General features: G+C 42.1%; 5 protein-coding genes across 9 annotated transcripts; 1 reads left to right on the top strand and 4 right to left on the bottom strand.

Moving 5' to 3' along the window:
- Positions 1-2,598: 2,598 nt before the first annotated feature.
- LOC6554623 (protein TsetseEP) lies at positions 2,599-3,380 on the bottom strand. Its single transcript, XM_001981309.3, has 2 exons — positions 2,942-3,380; positions 2,599-2,869 (listed from the first exon to the last, which is right to left on the bottom strand). Exons 1-2 carry the CDS (start codon positions 3,341-3,343, stop codon positions 2,639-2,641), a joined length of 633 nt encoding a protein of 210 aa, XP_001981345.1. The 5' UTR covers positions 3,344-3,380; the 3' UTR covers positions 2,599-2,638.
- Positions 3,381-4,406: 1,026 nt separating this feature from the next.
- On the bottom strand, positions 4,407-5,141 carry LOC6554622. The gene has a single exon (XM_001981308.3). It carries the CDS (start codon positions 5,126-5,128, stop codon positions 4,427-4,429), a length of 702 nt encoding a protein of 233 aa, XP_001981344.1. The 5' UTR covers positions 5,129-5,141; the 3' UTR covers positions 4,407-4,426.
- Positions 5,142-5,431: 290 nt separating this feature from the next.
- On the bottom strand, positions 5,432-6,298 carry LOC6554663. 2 transcript variants are annotated; one of them, XM_001981307.3, is made up of 2 exons: positions 5,886-6,298; positions 5,432-5,717 (listed from the first exon to the last, which is right to left on the bottom strand). In XM_001981307.3, the coding sequence occupies exons 1-2, from the start codon at positions 6,258-6,260 to the stop codon at positions 5,496-5,498; spliced, it is 597 nt and encodes a 198-aa protein (XP_001981343.2). In that variant the 5' UTR covers positions 6,261-6,298; the 3' UTR covers positions 5,432-5,495. The 2 variants fall into 2 exon arrangements, with proteins under 2 accessions (XP_001981343.2, XP_026839577.1); XM_026983776.1 differs by lacking the exon at positions 5,432-5,717 and adding an exon at positions 5,724-5,745.
- A 782-nt stretch (positions 6,299-7,080) lies between these two features.
- On the top strand, positions 7,081-14,513 carry LOC6554661 (protein phosphatase 1B). Of its 2 annotated transcripts, XR_001448290.2 has the most exons (7): positions 7,081-7,452; positions 8,608-9,503; positions 9,567-9,684; positions 12,564-12,669; positions 12,738-12,792; positions 13,103-13,227; positions 13,483-14,513. XR_001448290.2 is itself a non-coding variant. In XM_015153583.2 (6 exons), the coding sequence occupies exons 2-6, from the start codon at positions 8,691-8,693 to the stop codon at positions 13,495-13,497; spliced, it is 1,107 nt and encodes a 368-aa protein (XP_015009069.1). In that variant the 5' UTR covers positions 7,081-7,452; positions 8,608-8,690; the 3' UTR covers positions 13,498-14,513. The 2 variants fall into 2 exon arrangements, 1 of the variants encoding a protein (XP_015009069.1); XM_015153583.2 differs by lacking the exon at positions 13,103-13,227.
- A 56-nt stretch (positions 14,514-14,569) lies between these two features.
- LOC6554662 (dynein assembly factor with WDR repeat domains 1) lies at positions 14,570-16,212 on the bottom strand. Of its 3 annotated transcripts, none has more exons than XM_026976930.1 (5): positions 16,103-16,212; positions 15,971-16,046; positions 15,518-15,919; positions 15,137-15,454; positions 14,570-15,084 (listed from the first exon to the last, which is right to left on the bottom strand). In XM_026976930.1, the coding sequence occupies exons 1-5, from the start codon at positions 16,179-16,181 to the stop codon at positions 14,580-14,582; spliced, it is 1,380 nt and encodes a 459-aa protein (XP_026832731.1). In that variant the 5' UTR covers positions 16,182-16,212; the 3' UTR covers positions 14,570-14,579. The 3 variants fall into 3 exon arrangements, with proteins under 3 accessions (XP_026832731.1, XP_026832733.1, XP_001981342.3); XM_026976932.1 differs by having other exon boundaries at positions 15,518-15,892; XM_001981306.3 differs by having other exon boundaries at positions 15,137-15,919.
- Between the last annotated feature and the right edge of the window lie 2,782 nt (positions 16,213-18,994).

Here is an 18,994-nt window from a genome sequence, read left to right as displayed (position 1 = left end):
GAAAGCCACCATTGATAGATGCCCCGATATCGTCGAGCATCTCCCTCCAACTGTGGGAAAACTGGTGAAACGCAGTGGGACTGTCGTTAAATGCGGACATAAAAGAAATTAGCTGGATAGTTTCGGTTTCGGCACTGATATGATTCCAAAATTCGGGTGGTCCGCATTCGGGTGGCTTTGAAATTAAACCAAATTTGGAACATGCAATATTAATTCTGATAGTTCAAATACTCGTTATGACGTAAAAGAACGATTCATGAAGCCCTATAATAAAAACCATCTAAACCTCATATTTTCATTTCCGTTATTCGTAGAGTAAAAGGGTATACTAGATTCGTCGAAATGTTTGTTGTAGAAATTCAAAAAAATTCAGAAATCTCCCATGACTGAAGTTCTAAACTCCATAACTCAACTTATCTTAATCGGATTTTGAAGTGGCATACCTCTAAATGTTTCTGGCGGAATTCTCTAAAAACCTGCATTTAAATTTAGAAATTTATTTTTTTTCAATTTTTTTGAAATTTTTCTGATGTATGATGTTGTAGAAATTCAAAAAAATTAATTGATGTCCCATGACTGAAGTTCTAAACTCCATAACTCCTCTTATCTTAATCGGATTTTGAAGTGGCATACCTCTAAATGTTTCTGGAGCAATTCTCTAAAAATCTGCATTCAAATTTGGAAATATATTTTTTCGACATTTTTTTGTAATTTTTTGATGTTATGATGTCGTAGAATATCAAAAATGTCCCATGACTGAAGTTCTAAGGTCCATAACTCAACTTATCTTAATCGGATTTTGAAGTGGCATACCTCTAAATGTTTCTGGCGGAATTCTCTTAAAATCTGCATTTAAATTTAGAAATGTATTTTTTTTCAATATTTTTGTAATTTTTGTGATGTATAATGTTGTAGAAATTCAAAAAAATTAAAAAATGTCCCAAGGCTGAAGTTCTAAACTCCACAACTCAACTTATCTTAATCGGATTTTGAAGTGGCATACCTCTAAATGTTTCTGGAGCAATTCTCTAAAAATCTGCATTCAAATTTGGAAATATATTTTTTCGACATTTTTTTGTAATTTTTTGATGTTATGATGTCGTAGAATATCAAAAATGTCCCATGACTAAAGTTCTAAACTCCATAACTCAACTTATCTTAATCGGATTTTGAAGTGGCATACCTCTAAATGTTTCTGGAGCAATTCTCTAAAAATCTGCATTCAAATTTGAAAATATATTTTTTCGACATTTTTTTGTGATTTTTTGATGTTATGATGTCGTAGAATATCAAAAATGTCCCATGACTGAAGTTCTAAGGTCCATAACTCAATTTATCTTTATCGGATTTTGAAGTGGCATACCTCTAAATGTTTCTGGCGGAATTCTCTTAAAATCTGCATTTAAATTTAGAAATTTATTTTTTTTCAATTTTTTTGTAATTTTTCTGATGTGTGATGTTGTAGAAATTCAAAAAATTAATTAGTGTCCCGAGGCCGAAGTTCTAAATTCCATAACTCAACTTATCTTAATCGGATTTTGAATTGGCATACCTCTAAATGTTTCTGGCGCAATTCTCTAAAAATCTGCATTTAAATTTAGAAATTAATTTTTTTTCAATATTTTTGTAATTTTTCTGATGTATGATGTTGTAGAAATTCAAAAAAATTAATTGATGTCCCAAGGCTGAAGTTCTAAACTCCATAACTCAACTTATCTTAATCGGATTTTGAAGTGGCATACCTCTAAATGTTTCTGGCGGAATTCTCTTAAAATCTGCATTTAAATTTAGAAATTTATTTTTTTTCAATTTTTTTGTAATTTTTCTGATGTATGATGTTGTAGAAATTCAAAAAAATTAATTGATGTCCCAAGGCTGAAGTTCTAAACTCCATAACTCAACTTATCTTAATCGGATTTTGAAGTGGCATACCTCTAAATGTTTCTGGCGCAATTCTCTAAAAACCTGCATTTAAATTTAGAAATTTATTTTTTTTCAATATTTTTGTAATTTTTCTGATGTATGATGTTGTAGAAATTAAAAAAAATTAATTGATGTCCCAAGGCTGAAGTTCTAAACTCCATAACTCAACTTATCTTGATCGGATTTTGAAGTGCCATACCTCTAAATGTTTCTGGCGGAATTCTCTTAAAATCTGCATTTAAATTTAGAAATTAATTTTTTTTCAATTTTTTTGTAATTTTTCTGATGTATGATGTTGTAGAAATTCAAAAAATTAATTAGTGTCCCGAGGCCGAAGTTCTAAATTCCATAACTCAACTTATCTTAATCGGATTTTGAAGTGGCATACCTCTAAATGTTTTTTTCTGACGTTTCCGACCATATAAAGTATATATGTGTATGCGTGATCAAGATCAATAGCCGTATGAACGCCTGGATCTCAGAAACTACAAAAGCTAAAAATTGTTACATTTTTGTATAAATTTTTCCCAAATTTCTACCTATATTCCAGGAAATGCTGAAATTTCTCGTTTGCACTTCAACCAGCTGAGTAACGGGTATGTGATAGTCGGGGAACTAGGCTATAGCATTCTATCTTGTTTGAGTACGTAAAGCAAGAAGACACATTTTATTTAGGCCTTACATTTGATTATAATAAACTTTAAGTTTTAAAGTTTTAGGTGGTATAGAACCAATTCTCAGTGGTATCCTGCGGGATCGGAGCTCCAGCGAGGCACTTGTTGAGTTCTCCGTAGTAGAGGGAGGTGCCCTCCACGAAATCTCTTTCGGCATAGTTGAAGCAGCTTTCCCTCTTGGTTTCCACAGTCTGCAAATGGATCTTGATCTGGACAGCGGCTTCGGTGGCATTTGCCGACACTTGGTACATGATCTTCGATTGCTCGGCTCCCTACAAAATGATGCAAAAGAAAATTTATATATTTCACCATTGTGAAAGTCTCCTTGACTCCATGGGACTTACGACTTTGGCGAAGCACTCGAAGGCAAGCACGGAGTCCACAATGCAGGAGCAGTCGAAAAAGCTTTTGCAGCTACTATCCCCAGAAGCCTGGATGCCGAAGAGAGTGCTGTTCCAGGCGTCAATGATCAGTTGGCTGGCGTAGTCGTAGTCCTTCACGCACTTGTTGTAGTCAAACTCGTACTGGGCCGACAGTCCGTTGATAAGGGGTATGTAGTAGTCGAAGCAGGCTATCGATGTGCCAGGATCCCGAGCGGCCAGCTCCTCCGTCTGCTGCTGGAGACCAAGGATCTTCTTGTTGGTCGGCAACTGCAGCTTGGAAGGCTTTATCATGAGGCCAAGGCTGAGGCCAGAAACCAGGCCAAAGGCGAGAACCACGGCCAACAGGGACAATTTGGAAAACATGGCTAAAAGTCGCAGATTCAACTTCTTACTGAACACTTCGGTTGCAAAGCGAAGTGATTTTATATCCATTTCCCGAGCTTCTTATCTTTATTCGAGCCAATTGCCCCTTGTTGGCGGAAATGTCGCGTTGCCAATGTTCTGCCTAATCTACAAGTATTTCCGGTAATTGGTAAATGTTTTTTAATTTAAGGGCAAATAAAGTAAATCACATTTATTAGACACCATTTTCAAAGACTCGATAGCAGTAACAAGGGTTCAATTTTCTTTTCATATTGCAAAAACGTTGTACTTGGTTTTTTTTTTAATCTTTGGCTAGAAGGAAATTGAAATTGGTGCAATAAACTCAAAAAGCGTATGTAATGTGCTCCCAAAAGCATTTTAATTCAGAAATATAAACTCAAATTTATGTTACATAAACTTATGATGCCTTACTATTATTTTGGTTATTTTTAAATGCGTTATAAAATTATCCTCCTGTTTTGATCAAACAGAAATTATATTGTGTTAAAAACTACGAACGTGCATCTTTTCCAATAATTTTTAGGTTATTTCTTAGGTAGCTTTATGGTTCCGACTTATGTACCACCAGCAATGGAAAGAAGATTTCGGGAAAAGTTGTATGCATTTAGCCCCAAAACTCAAACTGTAGTTAGTGTTTAAGCATATGTTGAAAACTTCATTCTGATTTAAATACTCCCTTCTAAGGGTATTAACAATTAGAAGTAGAAAAACTTTGCTTAAATATACTATGATAGTTCAGCTTATATCTTACTTATGCTACTTCAATAATCCTTAGTGATATAAGTATTTTAATCGGATTAAATGGGCCAGTCTCGCACCAAAATTTCCGATGATCACGGCAATTTGCGTAACAGGGTGTCAAATTGTCCGTTTAATATAAAACTTCGTCATTTAACTAAGAGAAAAGTACTGTCATGCCTTCGCAAATAATTGGGCACCTCCACATTTTTCGTATTCTAACATATATTTGATAAATGAGCTCCATAGTGAAGTGCTTACAGTTCTAATTAGTTGAGTAAGACAGAGAATTGGATTGCCTGATATTTATTGAAAGAATTTCTTTTAGGGTTTTGCTGGGGTTGTAGTAGTAGTAGTAGTAGTAGCAGCAGTAGTAGTAGTAGGAGCAGCAGTAGAAGTGGAAGTGACAGGAGAACACGTGGTGGTTGGAATTCCATTCTTGAGGCAGTTGTTCAAAAGCTCGTAGGTCTCGGAGGTGTCCTCCACGTAGGTGCGATCTGCATTGTTGAGGCAAACTGTCTTCTGGCTTTCTATGAGGGTGTATTCCTCCTGGATCCGAACTGCAATCTGCGTGGCATTGGCCGAAATGCTGTAGAAGGTCTTGGAGCTCTCGGCCGAGTTGGAGGAGGCGCATTCGAGGCGGGAGACCACGGCGTCCAGCTGCTGCTGCTCAGCTGTCCAGACCTGGCAATTGGAGTTGGGATACGAGCAGCCGATGTTGGCGGACCTGATGAGGATCGCGCGGTCTTCGGCATACTTTTCGCTGATTAGGGCAGTGGAATTGTCATAGGTTGAGATGCAAGCCGCAAAGTTAGTTTCGAACTGATCCGCTATTTTGGCCAATTTGGGCTTGTAGATCAGGAAGCACTGCGTGGAGTGATCCGAGTGGACTTCGGCCAGCTCCCTGCTCTGCGCCTGCAACTCCTGGATGTGGGCGTCTGGCCTGAAGGGAATCTGCAGCTTCACCGCCAGCGAGAGGCCCAAGGAGAGGCAGAAGACCAGGATCTTGGCTTGTTTCGGTATCATCTTGGCCAGCTTACTTGGCGATGAATGCGACACCCAGTCGTATTTATACTCCCACGTATCAATTTATCATTATCTTTTTAATTACACATTAATGTAATGTATTTTCAATTACTGATAACTATTGGCTTCATGAATGGCCATGTTCACCGAGAGTAGATAAGCTTATGTTTTACTGCCAAAAACCTTACGCTTTCTGTGCTACTTTTGAAAAACACCTTCATAAGGAGCTGGTCGTAAATAAATCATCCACTTCTTTAGATAGCCTCAGAGGCACACAAATTAATCGTTTAAAAATGATGGAAATTCGCGCAAAGCCTTTTATTTACAGCGATAAAAGCCCGGGAATACAGGGATCTTGACTGGAGTCCTAGAGCAAGTAGCTCGTGCTGGGAAACTCCCAGTTGGGATCACCTAGACAAGCGACCATGTCGGCGTAGCACTCGCCGTGGTTGGTGTTGTAGGTTCGGTAGGCTTCGATTTGGCATTTGGATAGCGTGTCCGCGATTTCGGACACCTGGCCGAGCAGGCTGGTTTGGTTATCAGATGCCTTGTAGGAAGCTTGCTCCAGTTCCTTGGATGCCAAAGGGCCCTGTGTTTGGGTGGGGATTTCATTAACACTATTGAACGCAAGAAAGTAAAGCAAAACCCGTTGCACGGTTAGAAACACTTTCAAAAGCGCCTAAGAAGAACCGAGATTTGTGCTGGTTCCTCTTTAGGCCACCTATAACCCATGGCACGCATTCTACGGATCACTCACCCGAGAGGCCAGGCAATCGAAGGCATCGGAGTTCGAGTTCCTGCCATCGCAAGTCAGCAGGGAAAGGCAGCTGTTCCTCACGGATCCGGCCAGGCTGTCGCGGGCATATTGGAAACTGGAGTCGATCAGGGCGAAGGCCCCGTCGTAAGTGTCCTTGCACGTGATGAAGTCCTCGTTGTACTTGTCCACGTGGCCCTTGAGGAGCGGGCTGTAGTAGTCCACGCATTCGACGTTGAACAGATCCGATCGCATGGCCGGTGACCCGAGCAGGAGCTGCACCAGCGAGAACTCACCCTCGATCTCGACGGGAGTGGGCACGGCAGCCACGAAGACGGCGCCGATGGCCAGCAAAACAAGGACCGCCTTGAACGACATTTTCACACTGTCACTTGGAAAACTGGGCAGGAGTGTGGAGCCCAAAGACCCAGTTTTGGCTTTTATACCACCCATATCACCAGTAAGATTACTAATATTTATGATTCCGAAACTATCTGGGTGGGTAGTTTTTAATTCAGCCTTTGTTATCGTGACGCCTTGTGAAAACTCGTCATTAAAAGTATATACATATTGATTCTAACAAATAGGCCTAAATTTACCCGTTATAAAAAAGAGCTACCGAATCATTTGAAACACATGTTCATATACATATCTATGTTATTTATTATACGTTTTTTTTTTTATATATTTTTCAGTGAAAGCTAATAAATAAGTGACTTATTTCAGGATTTCAGGATTTATTTCAGGATTTCGCTGATAAAAAAAAACTTATCAGGAATAGTTTCCTTTATGTATACATAATTTGTTTTTGGTGCTTACATCTAAAAAAAGTACCTCTTTTAATCAGTTAAGCCATAGAATTCACAAACGTCGCATTACAGATTACAAAATAATTCTAAGAATTCATGCTGCCTGTTGCTACTAAATGCTACTAAAAATGGGCACCTGTTTATTTAAAGCATATCTTAATACAATACTTAGTAAGAAAATGCGGTGCAAATTTATCATTCAATTTTATCAATTGGACCAGTGTATTTTTTTGTGTGTAGTCCGAGTACGTCCTTCGGGTTAACAGCTGTACTACATCGATTGTGGACTTCTGTTAACAGCAGCACTTAACATAGCCAATGGGATTGTGTACTCGCTTAGGTGGGTGAAAGCATTCGCTAGGAGAGTACCGTCCGTTATAATCGATAGCAAAGGGTATATCGAGTAACATCGATAAGTATCGCCCTAGTACATCGATGTCCGATGTTTTTTTACATCACTAGTCACTTTGTTAATCAAAATATTAGAAAAAACTCCATTTCCGCCTCGAAAGTGCATTTCGCGATCGCGCAAAAGTGTTAATAGGCGCGCGACTTGTTTGTTGATCCTAAAAGCGCTAGCGGGCGATGAAAATCAAGCGCAAAGCCCTCGTTTTTTCTTCTTAAACTTTTACTTACGGCAGACACGCACACGCACGCAGCTCACCGACGCACTCGCGCACACACAACTACACGCACGCGGAGAGCAGAGCAGCAAGAGGAAAAGGAAGAAGAAGCAGATCATCAAACTGAAAATTTGCGAGGTGAAAAGAACGAGAGCGAGGGTTTTCCCAGCACCGAAGATCATAAATCGCGAGTGTGTTTTCATTACCAACTATTTTTTTTCGGGGCCATGCCGGATTTGCCTCACCCCGCGCCTCCTTGAAAACGGGGCTGCCAACTTGCTGGTCCCTATACCATTTTTGTTTTGTGAATGGAATATGGATGCTGTTGCGCGCAATTTTTTCCCTCATTTTCCACAAAATTTATTTAACGCCCACTTTCGGGTGCTAAGTTTAGTCGCCCAAGCGGAAGGACGAAGCCGCGTCCTTGATAAATCGATGTGCCAAAAGAAAATACAAAAAAAAAGCGCGGGGAACAGAGGAAATAACGGTGAAAAGCGTGGGCGGGCAGCTGCCGCGGGTTCTTCCGCCCCGCCCCCTTTTGTGCTTGCGCCTTTTTCCATGTCCTTGCAGTCGGCTTACAGTTATTGTTCTGTAGCACAACTGCAAAACTCGACAAGGGGAAGCCCCGCAAATGTACACTGTACCTATGTATATACATAAGTACAATGTACGTATATTAATTATGAAGCGCCAGCTGATTCGAGTTCGGAATTCACATGTTTTCACCGGCTTATATATAGGACCTCATATGAGCAGACCTTCAGCGATACTATCGTTGAGAATAGATAAAATAAAGTATTTACTCTGATCGTTAGTAATAACAGTTTAAACTTCGATTTTATATGAAGACGGCAAAACTATACATTCCAGAGAAGTTTTCATAATATGAACTTTAAGATTAATAGTTAATAGTGAGAATAGTTAGATCCTAGTGACTATCAAAATTCGTTAAAGAACCTTGCGGAGAGTGTGGCAAAAAATTATTTCATGTTCAGCTGAAATCAAACTGCCATGAGTCAACTCAACTTCCGTAGAAATGCCTATGATATGAAATGGATTTGGAAAAGCCGAGACTTGCACATCCGTTAGTGTCAGAAAAATCGAGATACATTTTCCAGAAATTCAGCTATCATATTTAGTTTCTTATTTGTATATGGTAAACTATAAACTATCTCTTTTGGCACGACCTTTGCGTAGTCATCCCCCGATGAAAGTTCAAGTTCAAGGACTTGTTCGTTGATATTGATTGGCAGTCGTTTAACGAGTCCATACCCTTGTGTCATCGATCCGTAGATTCCTTGGCACCGCATAGCCGTGACTGAGAGGAGGAGGAATTGCACCCGCCCGGCACACAGCACACAGCATGTTCAGTGAACATGGGCGGATTCCTGGATAAGCCGAAAACCGCCAAGCACAATGACGAGGGCGAGGGCAACAAGCTGCTCTTCGGGGTCAGCTCGATGCAGGGATGGCGGTCGGAGATGGAGGACGCCTACTACGCTCGTGCCGGGCTGGGTGATGCCCTGCCGGACTGGAGCTTCTTTGCCGTGTTCGACGGACATGCCGGATGCAAGGTGTCGGAGCACTGTGCCAAGCACCTGCTGCAGAGCATTATCAGCACCGAGGAGTTCATTGGAGGCGACCACGTGAAGGGCATACGCACCGGCTTCCTGCGCATCGACGAGGTTATGCGGGAGCTGCCGGAATTCACTCGGGAGTCGGAGAAATGCGGCGGAACCACAGCCGTGTGCGCCTTTGTCAGCCTCACGCAAGTGTACATCGCCAATTGTGGTGATTCCAGGGCAGTCTTGTGCCGTCAGGGAGTCCCGGTGTTCGCCACGCAGGATCACAAACCCATTCTGCCGGAGGAGAAAGAGCGCATCTACAATGCGGGTGGCAGTGTGATGATAAAGCGCGTAAACGGCACCCTAGCTGTTTCGAGAGCCCTTGGCGATTACGACTTCAAGAACGTGAAGGAGAAGGGACAGTGCGAGCAGTTGGTATCGCCAGAACCGGAGATATTCTGTCAGAGCCGCCAGGATAGCGATGAGTTCCTGGTGCTCGCTTGCGATGGAATCTGGGATGTGATGACCAACGAGGACGTGTGCAGCTTCATTCACTCGCGAATGCGAGTGACCAGTAACCTAGTGAGCATCGCCAACCAGGTGGTCGACACCTGCCTGCACAAGGTGAGTCATGATTTCCATGCATATCGTCAAAGTTCTCACAAGCTGTTCATTTTCTAACTACAGGGTAGCCGCGATAACATGAGCATCATCATCATTGCCTTCCCCGGAGCTCCGAAGCCCACCGAGGAGGCGATAGAGGCTGAACATCGGCTGGAGAAGCAAATCGAGAAGATCACAAGAGGTTGTCTAAGTCGTCTACTCTGTTTATAACTAATCGTAAACTGTTGACCATTGGCGTAGTGGTCTCCGTCTTCGTGTCTCTATTGAACCGAAATACGTATACTTTGTACCTTGACCGCCACGAGCACTTTATCTGGGCTCTTTGATGGCCAACAGCCTCGGCCGAAAGTGCTTCTAGAGTTGTATTTGCCCCACTTTGTCCAACACTTGAATCTTACAAAATAGTTCCTTTCAAAAGTAGTTCCGTAACGAAAAACAATACCAAAACGAAAACCTAACCATTGCCATTACTAATGCCAAGAATGAACTCCACACATACCCACCTTAAGTACAGTGAAAGCTCTCTTGGATGGATACTCATTCGCACAGATAATCTATATTTATATTTCTAATATTCATTTTAAATCTGTTGGAATTTATAAATGCATATCAGCAGCAATAAGGGTCAAGCCCGTTTTGTTTATAAGAGTGCTATATAAATGTTGTGTATTACATAATACGGCTCATTTATGTTCATTTCTTATATTCCTTCAGAGAGCTTTCACCGACATCCCTGTATAAATGTGTAAATGGGGCGTGTGTGGGCGTTCAACCAATATCCTATCACTTATGCATAGCAAATACCTGTATAGCGTGTTAGTTTGTCATATCTGGTGGCTGTGCGTGTGGCTGACCAGTGTTCGTTCGCCCCGTGTGTGTGCCTGAGTTAAAGTATTATTTATACATGCCTGTGTGTACTACAGCCACTGCCAAAAGCGTTCCATGTATGCGAAATCCAGCCCATTTAGCTTTAGTCGTACATATACACCTAAATAATAACAATTATCGACGAACCTGCCCGAGCAAAGTAGTTAAATGACCCGTCAGCCAATTTGTATATACATGTACATGTACGTATACGTTTACTAGTCGCAATGCAAATCAATCAAACAAAATTGCAATACTTAACGTACGCAGGTATTGACACTCAAAACAAACACTTGGAATTGATGTATCTAGTAGGAGTAGCGAATTAAGCAAAATCTAAAATTTTCTAAGCAAAATCAAATAGGAGAATGTCTTCAGAGAAGATTCGTTGTAGCTAGAATTGTAAATAAGCTGAATCGCTGACAGAAACTTTGACAAGCAATGAGAACATATATTTTATTAACTAGAAACCGCTCAGATGAGCTGTAGTCGTATTACTTGAACTACGTATATAAAGCAATGAATAACAAAGGAGTGTTTATCCAAGACTTCAGTATTCGAAACACCAAAGTGAAACGCGGCCGATGCCTGCAGGCCGAGCTTCAGACGTGACCTTGTTGATATAGACAATTACTTTAGCCCGACTTCGTACGATTTACAATTAGCCAGTTAGTGAATAGATGTAGAGCATGCATTGCCCACCACTGGTCACAGTAGCTAACCCATTAGGAAATTATTTTGTCTAAGCAATAAGCCATAGATGGCCAATACTCAATGTCCAGTGTCCAGACGAATTACTTAGCCTAGAGTAGAGTAGCCAAAGGAGTTCGAATGTTATAGAATGTATACGTAGGTTAACGAAACCAAATTGTAAACCTTATGCTCACCAACTGTTGTGCTTGTTGTTAACGAAGGCAAACGATTACTCCACCCAAAACGATCAGACATATTCCACTCAATCTAAGCAATTCCCCCGAAATGTTTGTACCCGGGTGCCCTGGTGAATTGGTGATCCAGTCAAGAGTGTAAAACACACAAAATCCACATCCCAACATACACGACTTTTAGAGATTAATGATGCCAGTCAAAAATATAACTTAACGAAAGATTCGAAAAACAAAGCAAAAGTGTTTGTCTGCTGTTCTATTGGAATCATTTCGGTTTTCATTTGCTTATTTCCATTTTTTCTTTCCACACTTCACGTTGCGAAAATCGATTTTGTTTTGTTTATATTACGTTCATTTGAAAACCAAACATTCCATAGCTTTTACACGATTTCGTGAGAGTTTCAGCTAATGCTTAACATTTATCTAAAGTAATTTGTCAAAAGGAAAATTTTAGCCATTCGCTGTCGTTGTTTTATGGTTGTTGATCGCGCCTCGTACTACAAATCCCAATTTCCAATACACTATTGCCAAATCAGAGCGCGAATTAGCCAAATGGGCCTAATGTCAATGCAAGAACAAGAAACAGAAAGCAATTCAAATTTAAGATGAGTGAGCATAAGGTACGTCTATAATTTTGTAGTTTGTAACTTTTCGAAGCCACTTTGTCATTACGTTATCGTTTATCTTATCGGTTGATTGGTTTGATTTTGTTTTGCCTACACCCACCCAGAACCGCCTCCAATAAGTTCTTATCTGTGTATTAATTGTAAAAAGTGATCCACCCAATCCAGCAGATAATCGAAAATGCATGTACCCCTTAGCCACAATGGAAAATTGAATTGAGCAACGAAGGCACCTAAAAAGTTCTGTGCAATCCTTTTGCTAAGAAATCCTCTATTGGAAGTTTTATTTTTGCTATGGCCAGATCAATTGGATTGTCTTAAATGTATTTAAGGCTTTTTTGCATTTTATTTCCCAAAAGATTATGCTGACACCATCATTGCGAGATTGTTCAGACCTAAATGATTGCGCTTGCTATAGCAATTCTTGCTAATCTTGCAAGTTCACTAAATTCCCTTGTTTGAAAATCGCTTAAGAGGGCCACACATACCCGTTTTTTGATATTTTGTATGACAGCGTTCGTATCTATATATTGCATTTGCCTTAAAGTAGCTTAACTGTGTAATTCGTATTTCTTTATGGACCATTTATGTACATATATATTTATTTATAAACGTCATTTGAGCTAACATAGTGTTCTATAAACTGCACATTACTAATGACTGATTTCTCTGATTTATTGCAGACGAGATAGAGTCTAGCAAGATAACCGACTACGTGGATCTGCTAAAATGCCTGCAGAACCGAGACGACATCGAAGGTCTTCCACCCGGAGGCGGTCTGCAGTCCAAGTAAGTGGATCATGTTCGAAAATAGCGACCGGCGATTGCTAATCAGTGGTGTTTGATTACCTTTGCAGATATCACGTTATCGAGCGCACATTCAAGCAAGAGTTTCCGGATCGACCATGTGAAGTACGAAATCTGTTTTATAATCTGTAACTCAGTTCGCTGCGCCTTCGCTAATGCTAACACATATATTTTATCGCTTGCATAGCACCGTTTTTGGTCATTATAGCCATAGACTTTGAAATTGCCTTGTTTTCTCTGATTCAATTAGTAGATCGACACCAGAGGATTTGGTAATGATAGAGCTATCACAGCAGTTCATTCGATCGTCATCACCATTAACCACTTTTATCATCGTGCCATGTTTAGTTGGGTTCCCCTCACCCCTTAATCGTAACCTCTAATCATAGCCGCCTATTCTCTTTCTTTTTTCTAGCTGTATGCATATGATGATATATGAATTTTGTAATGCTAATTGTTCATTTTTAAACCAACCAACCAACAACCAACCAGCAAGAGAACAAAGATAACTAAACACCCTATGCTTCACATACTCTAAATGTAAGCAGATAATTCATTATGTTGCTCGTCTTGCCCCATCATCATCGACCCCCATCCAATCTGTTTCGCTATGTTTTTGTTTATGTTCCTTTGTTTCAAGACTTGGGAGGACCGCATGTCTGTCACTGCATGTCTCACCTATTTCAATCCACTTCCGTTTCCGCTTCAGACGCTAGTGTGCATCCTGCCTGAAAATGTCCTAACCCATCGGCTGCCCTTCACGGTCAATAATCCAGATATTTGTTATTCTTGCAGAGTCCAACGCATTAGGTTGCAGTCGAAACACGAAACAAAACCAGTTAAACAAATGCAGCAACCAGAACAGAACAGATCAGAGCAGAGCAGAACAGAAAGCAGAGCCACACAACTTGAACGAAGCAAACATACAAGAACACACACCAAACAGTTTTCTACTTTGATAAACACAAAAGAAAAACCTACTAATAATGATAATAATAAGAGTAACGATACATTTATAGTTTGTACGAAGCAGTCCTAAACACAACAATACGAACAGCCACGCCCACACAACTCTAAGATATAGGAGAGATCTAGAACAGAGCGTACCTGAGCAGATCTCAGAGACTCGGAATCGGATGAAATCAGAGGATGGCTCATAGCCAGCACCAGGACCACACCCAACAGATTACTCCGATCAGATCCCTCTGATGCACCCATCCATCTATGTGAATGTGAACCCTCTGTGTGCCCTATCGTTCCGTCACTCCTCATCAATCAGCTATCAGCAGTACAACCGCCAGGAAAACTAATGGAAAATGTGGTATCAAATGTTATTAAGAACGGAGGCGGACAGTTAAGAAATTTGTGTGTACAAGAACATTTTATTTTTCATTTAAAAACCATGTATTAACTATTGATTCCGAACCGAAAGCGCGGACCTTTGTAAGTTGTAAAATGTTTGTTACCGAAAACACCTTTTGTTCACCTTTTTTATATGTGTACGAGAAGATGTGTCGCCAAGCCAGTAGCGAAACTTAATAATGTAAAGTAAAAAATGTTAAAGAAAACCAGAAAAAAATGGTAAAAGGAAACCAAACTAGCAAACAATACCTGTAACTATCTATGTACGGAAACGAAAAAGTAATACCTAAACCTTAAGTAAGAGAAGCAAAACAAAAGAAATCCACAATAATGTCCGATCTTAAAGAAACGAGAATGAAAACTAAGAACTATTAATTTATAAGAAACGAGTTGATGAAGAAAATCTTAAGAGAGAAAAGCAAAATTACGCTCGAGTTTGTAGTAAATGTTGATAAAAAAAAACACACACACTCCGAAGCTTTTAATCAGTCCATGGATCCATCGTTCAGCTGCACAGTGTACCAGTCGTATCACCTCCAGAAGCGACAGGTGTTATCCTTGGAGGCGGTCAGGATGGCGTCGCCTGTGTAGCTGTAGGCGCAGCTGAACACCTCTGCCTCATGTCCAGCAAGCACTTGGGAGCACTGTCCGGATTCCGTGAGCCACAGGCGAGCCGTGTTGTCCGCTGATGCCGTGAGCAGCATGCAGCCACTGGGACTGAAGCACACCTTGGACACCTCATCCGAATGTCCTGCCATCAGGGAGAGCATCTCCAACTCCGAGGATCCCTCCAGCCGCCAGACCCTGGCCGTGCAATCGCTGCTGCAGGTGGCCAAAAGTCGGCCCGCGGCATCGAAGCTCACATCGAGCACTTCATCACTGTGCCTGGCCGCCACATAAAGTTCCTGATCCAGCTTTCGAATGTCCCAGACCCTTGCGGAGTTGTCCAGGGAGCCAGTGGCAATCAGAGACCCACTGAAATTCCACACGCAGTTGGACAACTCAGCGTCATGGCCACGCAACCGCTGCCCTAGACTGTAAGGGAAATTTCGAATAGTGGTCGTACTGAACTCAGATCTTAGCCCACCTCTTGCTCCTCACATCCCAAATAGCTGCTGTATGATCGAACGAGCCGGTGAGCAGCATCTGACCATCGCGATTAAAGCGGGCAGCAATAACTTCGGCTCCGTGATGGTTCAGTTGCTGGAGCTCGTGGCACGTTTCCACATCGTAGATCCTGGCTGATCCGTCCAGGGAAGCAGTGGCGATGGATTTTCCATCCACCGGCTGAAACTCAGCGGCCACCAGTTCTGCGGTGTGTCCATAGAAAGTGCACAGAGAGTGGCCACTGGTGGCGGACCAAACCTTTGCGGTGCCATCAAAGGATCCAGTCACTATCTTGTCGCTGAAAATAATTGGAGAGGCTGTCAGGTAATTTCCAGATCCATCTCTGCGTAGATTAACCAACCAGTGAGGGAAATTGAATCCCACCGAGAACACAACGTTGTCGTGGCCAGTGAGGATGTGCTCCACCTGAGCCGTTTGGGTGTTGATTACGTGGCAGGTGCGATCATAGCTGCCGGTGAGGCAGCGTTCGCCACTCCGGTCGAAGGACACGTTGGTCAGAGGAAGGATGTGGGAGTTGTGGCACTTGTGCAGATAGAACTTCTTCTTCACAGGCTCTCGGAGTTTCTTTTGCAGCTTCTCCAGTGCCTGTTTCAGAGCACTAAACGTGTTCTGCGCTCTGGCGACACTTCCGCTCACAGGACGAGGTGCAGAGGTCTTCTCCGAATCCCTAGGTGATGGCTCCTCCTCCGCTTCGGCCAGGGTTTGCAGTAGGATCCTGTCAGCCAGAGGTTCTATGTTGGTTCTGCAGCAAAGAAGTATTCGCATAAACTGCATCCTGCAAAGCTTTACTTACTTTGAATCTAGGTCAAGCAGATCGAAGTGACGCAGCCGTTCATTGCCCTTCGCGGTTCTGTAGTTGACAGCCAGTCCTAGAGAACCCAAAAAGTCAGCATCTACTTAGCACTTGATTAAATGACCTTCCCACCTGGCGGATAGTAGCGCAGGAAGATTTTGTTGGCACTCATTGTGAGGTTGTTGTGACTCTGGAACTGAATGGAGCGCATTCCGCTGGCTGCCAGTTTGCTGACCTGCTTTAATTCGGCCTTTGTTGATTGGACTGGCTGCCATGCCGAAGTATTGTTTGATCGATTCTCCTTGGGGTCCTTGTACTAGGTCTATGTCGAGGTCTCGCTGGTGGGCGGCTCAAGGATGTAGGGTAATGTATTCGGATTCCATGCAGGAATGTGACTCTATTTCCTCTCTGGTTTGCGTTGCTTCCCATTTGAAACGAGCTGAATTTTCTTCTTCCAAAGCTTTTCTAACAAAAGCTTGTCCTAGCCGGTTTTCCCACTCAGCCATTCATGAAACCTCATGTTGTATGTAAAGTTTTATTACTTGCGTAAATACTAGCCTTGTAAATTATATTTTAAATAGAAATAGTATCCTTTATATATATGTGCTCCATCACTTATTAGCTTGATGTCTAGAATTTATCTTTGAATACAGGATTCTGCCTAATTTTAATAAGCTGACGAGTTAAAGCCAAGCAGCCATCAAATTTCAATAGGCACTCATATTTATTAGTCAGGAATCGATTTATTGATTTATGGTCGAACTTTTCGTTGCTTTTCGTTTTTCTCTTTAGGACAGGTCAATTTTAATGGCGAAAAGCACATGACTAATTAAGTTTTCCAGACAGCCACTACTGTGTGAACCCTCACTAGCCCTTGACCTACGATTGTCCTTTGGGGAACCCCTTTGGCATTTGACAGGCAGCAGGAGCGACCAGCTAAATGGTCCCTGGCCATTAAACCTAATTAGCTTGTTCAAGACGGGAAACGGAAGCCAGGACCCCAGAGGCCAATTGACTGGCGACACCTGGTCGCATTTTTAGCAGATTTACCATATGTCCCACGTGGGCAGACACGCACCCACCCGCAAATCCCCGACCACCCTGCAATTAGATTGCTTCACCTGGCTCCTTCGCCTCGTTTCGGCATTTTCACTAATTTAATTTGTTCAGTAATCGGTGCCCCGGGCTTGGGAAAGGCAGTGAATGGGATTGTTTAACAACCACAGGACGACAGTCTCTGAGAATCGGCCGGACAGCCATTGAAAAGGCCAACTGGAGGGACTGCCGGCGATGTGGGTGGAGGACACAGCCCCAGCTCTGCTTGGCCTAAAATGATAAGTAATGATTAGATATTATCGCACCCAATTTCAGTGCACAGCAGCAGGAGAACTGAAAGCGACAGGCGCAAAGTTAAGTGGACAGGGAGAAGGGCGCGGAAATCTTCGGAGCACTGGAAAAAGATTTGAGGAATTTCTGTCTATTATATAACATCAGATGGTGAGCCCGACACTTAGGATTTTCCTCAGTGTGTTGGAAAATTGCGCAGGAAAGTTGTGTGGGTGGAAAAAGTGCGATAAGATGTCCAGAGTCTGTGTCTTTGTCAATAATAAAACATTTCATTGAATGTCCATTGAGTGGCGGGCATGGGAGAAGTGACAACATGTCGAGGATGTTGGGATGGAAATGGAGTCGGGCCACCTGGTAGGTCATCCGTGCTCCAGCCACCACCACCAGCTCCTGGAAGTAATCGGATGGGACGCTGAGCAAGAGCAACAGCTGTGCTCCAAAATATTCATCTCTTCATTGGGGGGAGCCAATGTAATTGGGCTGCCACAGGACTCGTGGCAAACGGAAGCTTTAAGGAAATCAGAGACGAGGAAATGGCAGTACGAATGGAAATAAAATCAATTTAAAAGCCCATAAAACGCTTTCATAAACAAAGCAACAGTCGGGGGCAGGCGAAGAGCAACGTTCGGATCGGAATTTATGCTCAATAAATTTTTGTTGATTTCCGGCAAGCGGCTTCATTCGAAATCTCTCTGTGCGTTGTTAGCCATGAAAATGCCGGCTTGCATAAATTATAGACGCACATACGATCCTTACCTTTTCCCAAAAACCAAAAAGAAAACCCGATTTTATTGCCGCATTTTATGCCTGTATGTTCGACTGTTTGAGAGTCGGGTTCCTAGCTACCCATTTTGGCAAAAAAAAAAAAAAAAAAGAGAAAATGCTTGAGTGGCACAAAAAATTGGCGAAACCACATTTTCTAAGCCGATAGACCAGTCGAATTAGAAGGATGAGCGATTTATAAACAGATTTTCGGTTTGTGTTTGACTAACCGACATAGAATTGGATTTTTCTTCTCCCTTCGGGTTGTCCTGCCCGCGGTTGTTTCGTATTTGTTTGTTTTTATTGACGTGTGTGGCCGGTTTCCAGGCTTTCAGCTAAAAGGAGTCGTTAGTGGCTCCCTAATTGGAGAGGGAAACTGAATGCCTGGCCGGCTGGCAGGACATCAAACGGTTGGTAATCGAATTGCCGTGCCGTGCGGCACTAAAATCATTTTCACAGATTTCACAGCGAGCCATCGTCCACTGAGTGGTAGTTAAATGGTATAGATTTTTATGCATATTTGTTTACTTTGCTCTCGTTGCCGGTGGATGTCCTTTGATCAGCAAATCAAATGCACAACTCAGCCATTTCCCTTGTTTTTGATTCTGAATTAACGGAAGAAGCACCGAATCAATGGAATTTAAATCCTTTTAAAGAGGTTCTAAGAAGTGTTTTGATACCTAAAAGTCGTTCTGCTTTGCTACTTCTAGATACCCTTTCAAATAACTAGTTGGCTGAGCCGCCAGTTTCGAGTCAATAAACAACCTACAAACCTGAGCCTGTGCGAATCCCCATTTATGACGCATTCTGCGGCCCGGCCACTGAAAAGTTTATGACTTTGATAAATGAAATTGTGCTTGGCCTAAAACACACAACAACAGGAGCCGAGTTTGCCTGGCCATCCCCAAGGTTTGA

The sequence above is a fragment of the Drosophila erecta genome, unplaced genomic scaffold, assembly GCF_003286155.1.
Source record: "Drosophila erecta strain 14021-0224.00,06,07 unplaced genomic scaffold, DereRS2 tig00000000-arrow-pilon, whole genome shotgun sequence".
Lineage (NCBI taxonomy): Eukaryota > Metazoa > Arthropoda > Insecta > Diptera > Drosophilidae > Drosophila > Drosophila erecta.
Note: the sequence above shows the minus strand (reverse complement) of the source record. Positions and strands in the feature narration are given on the sequence as shown.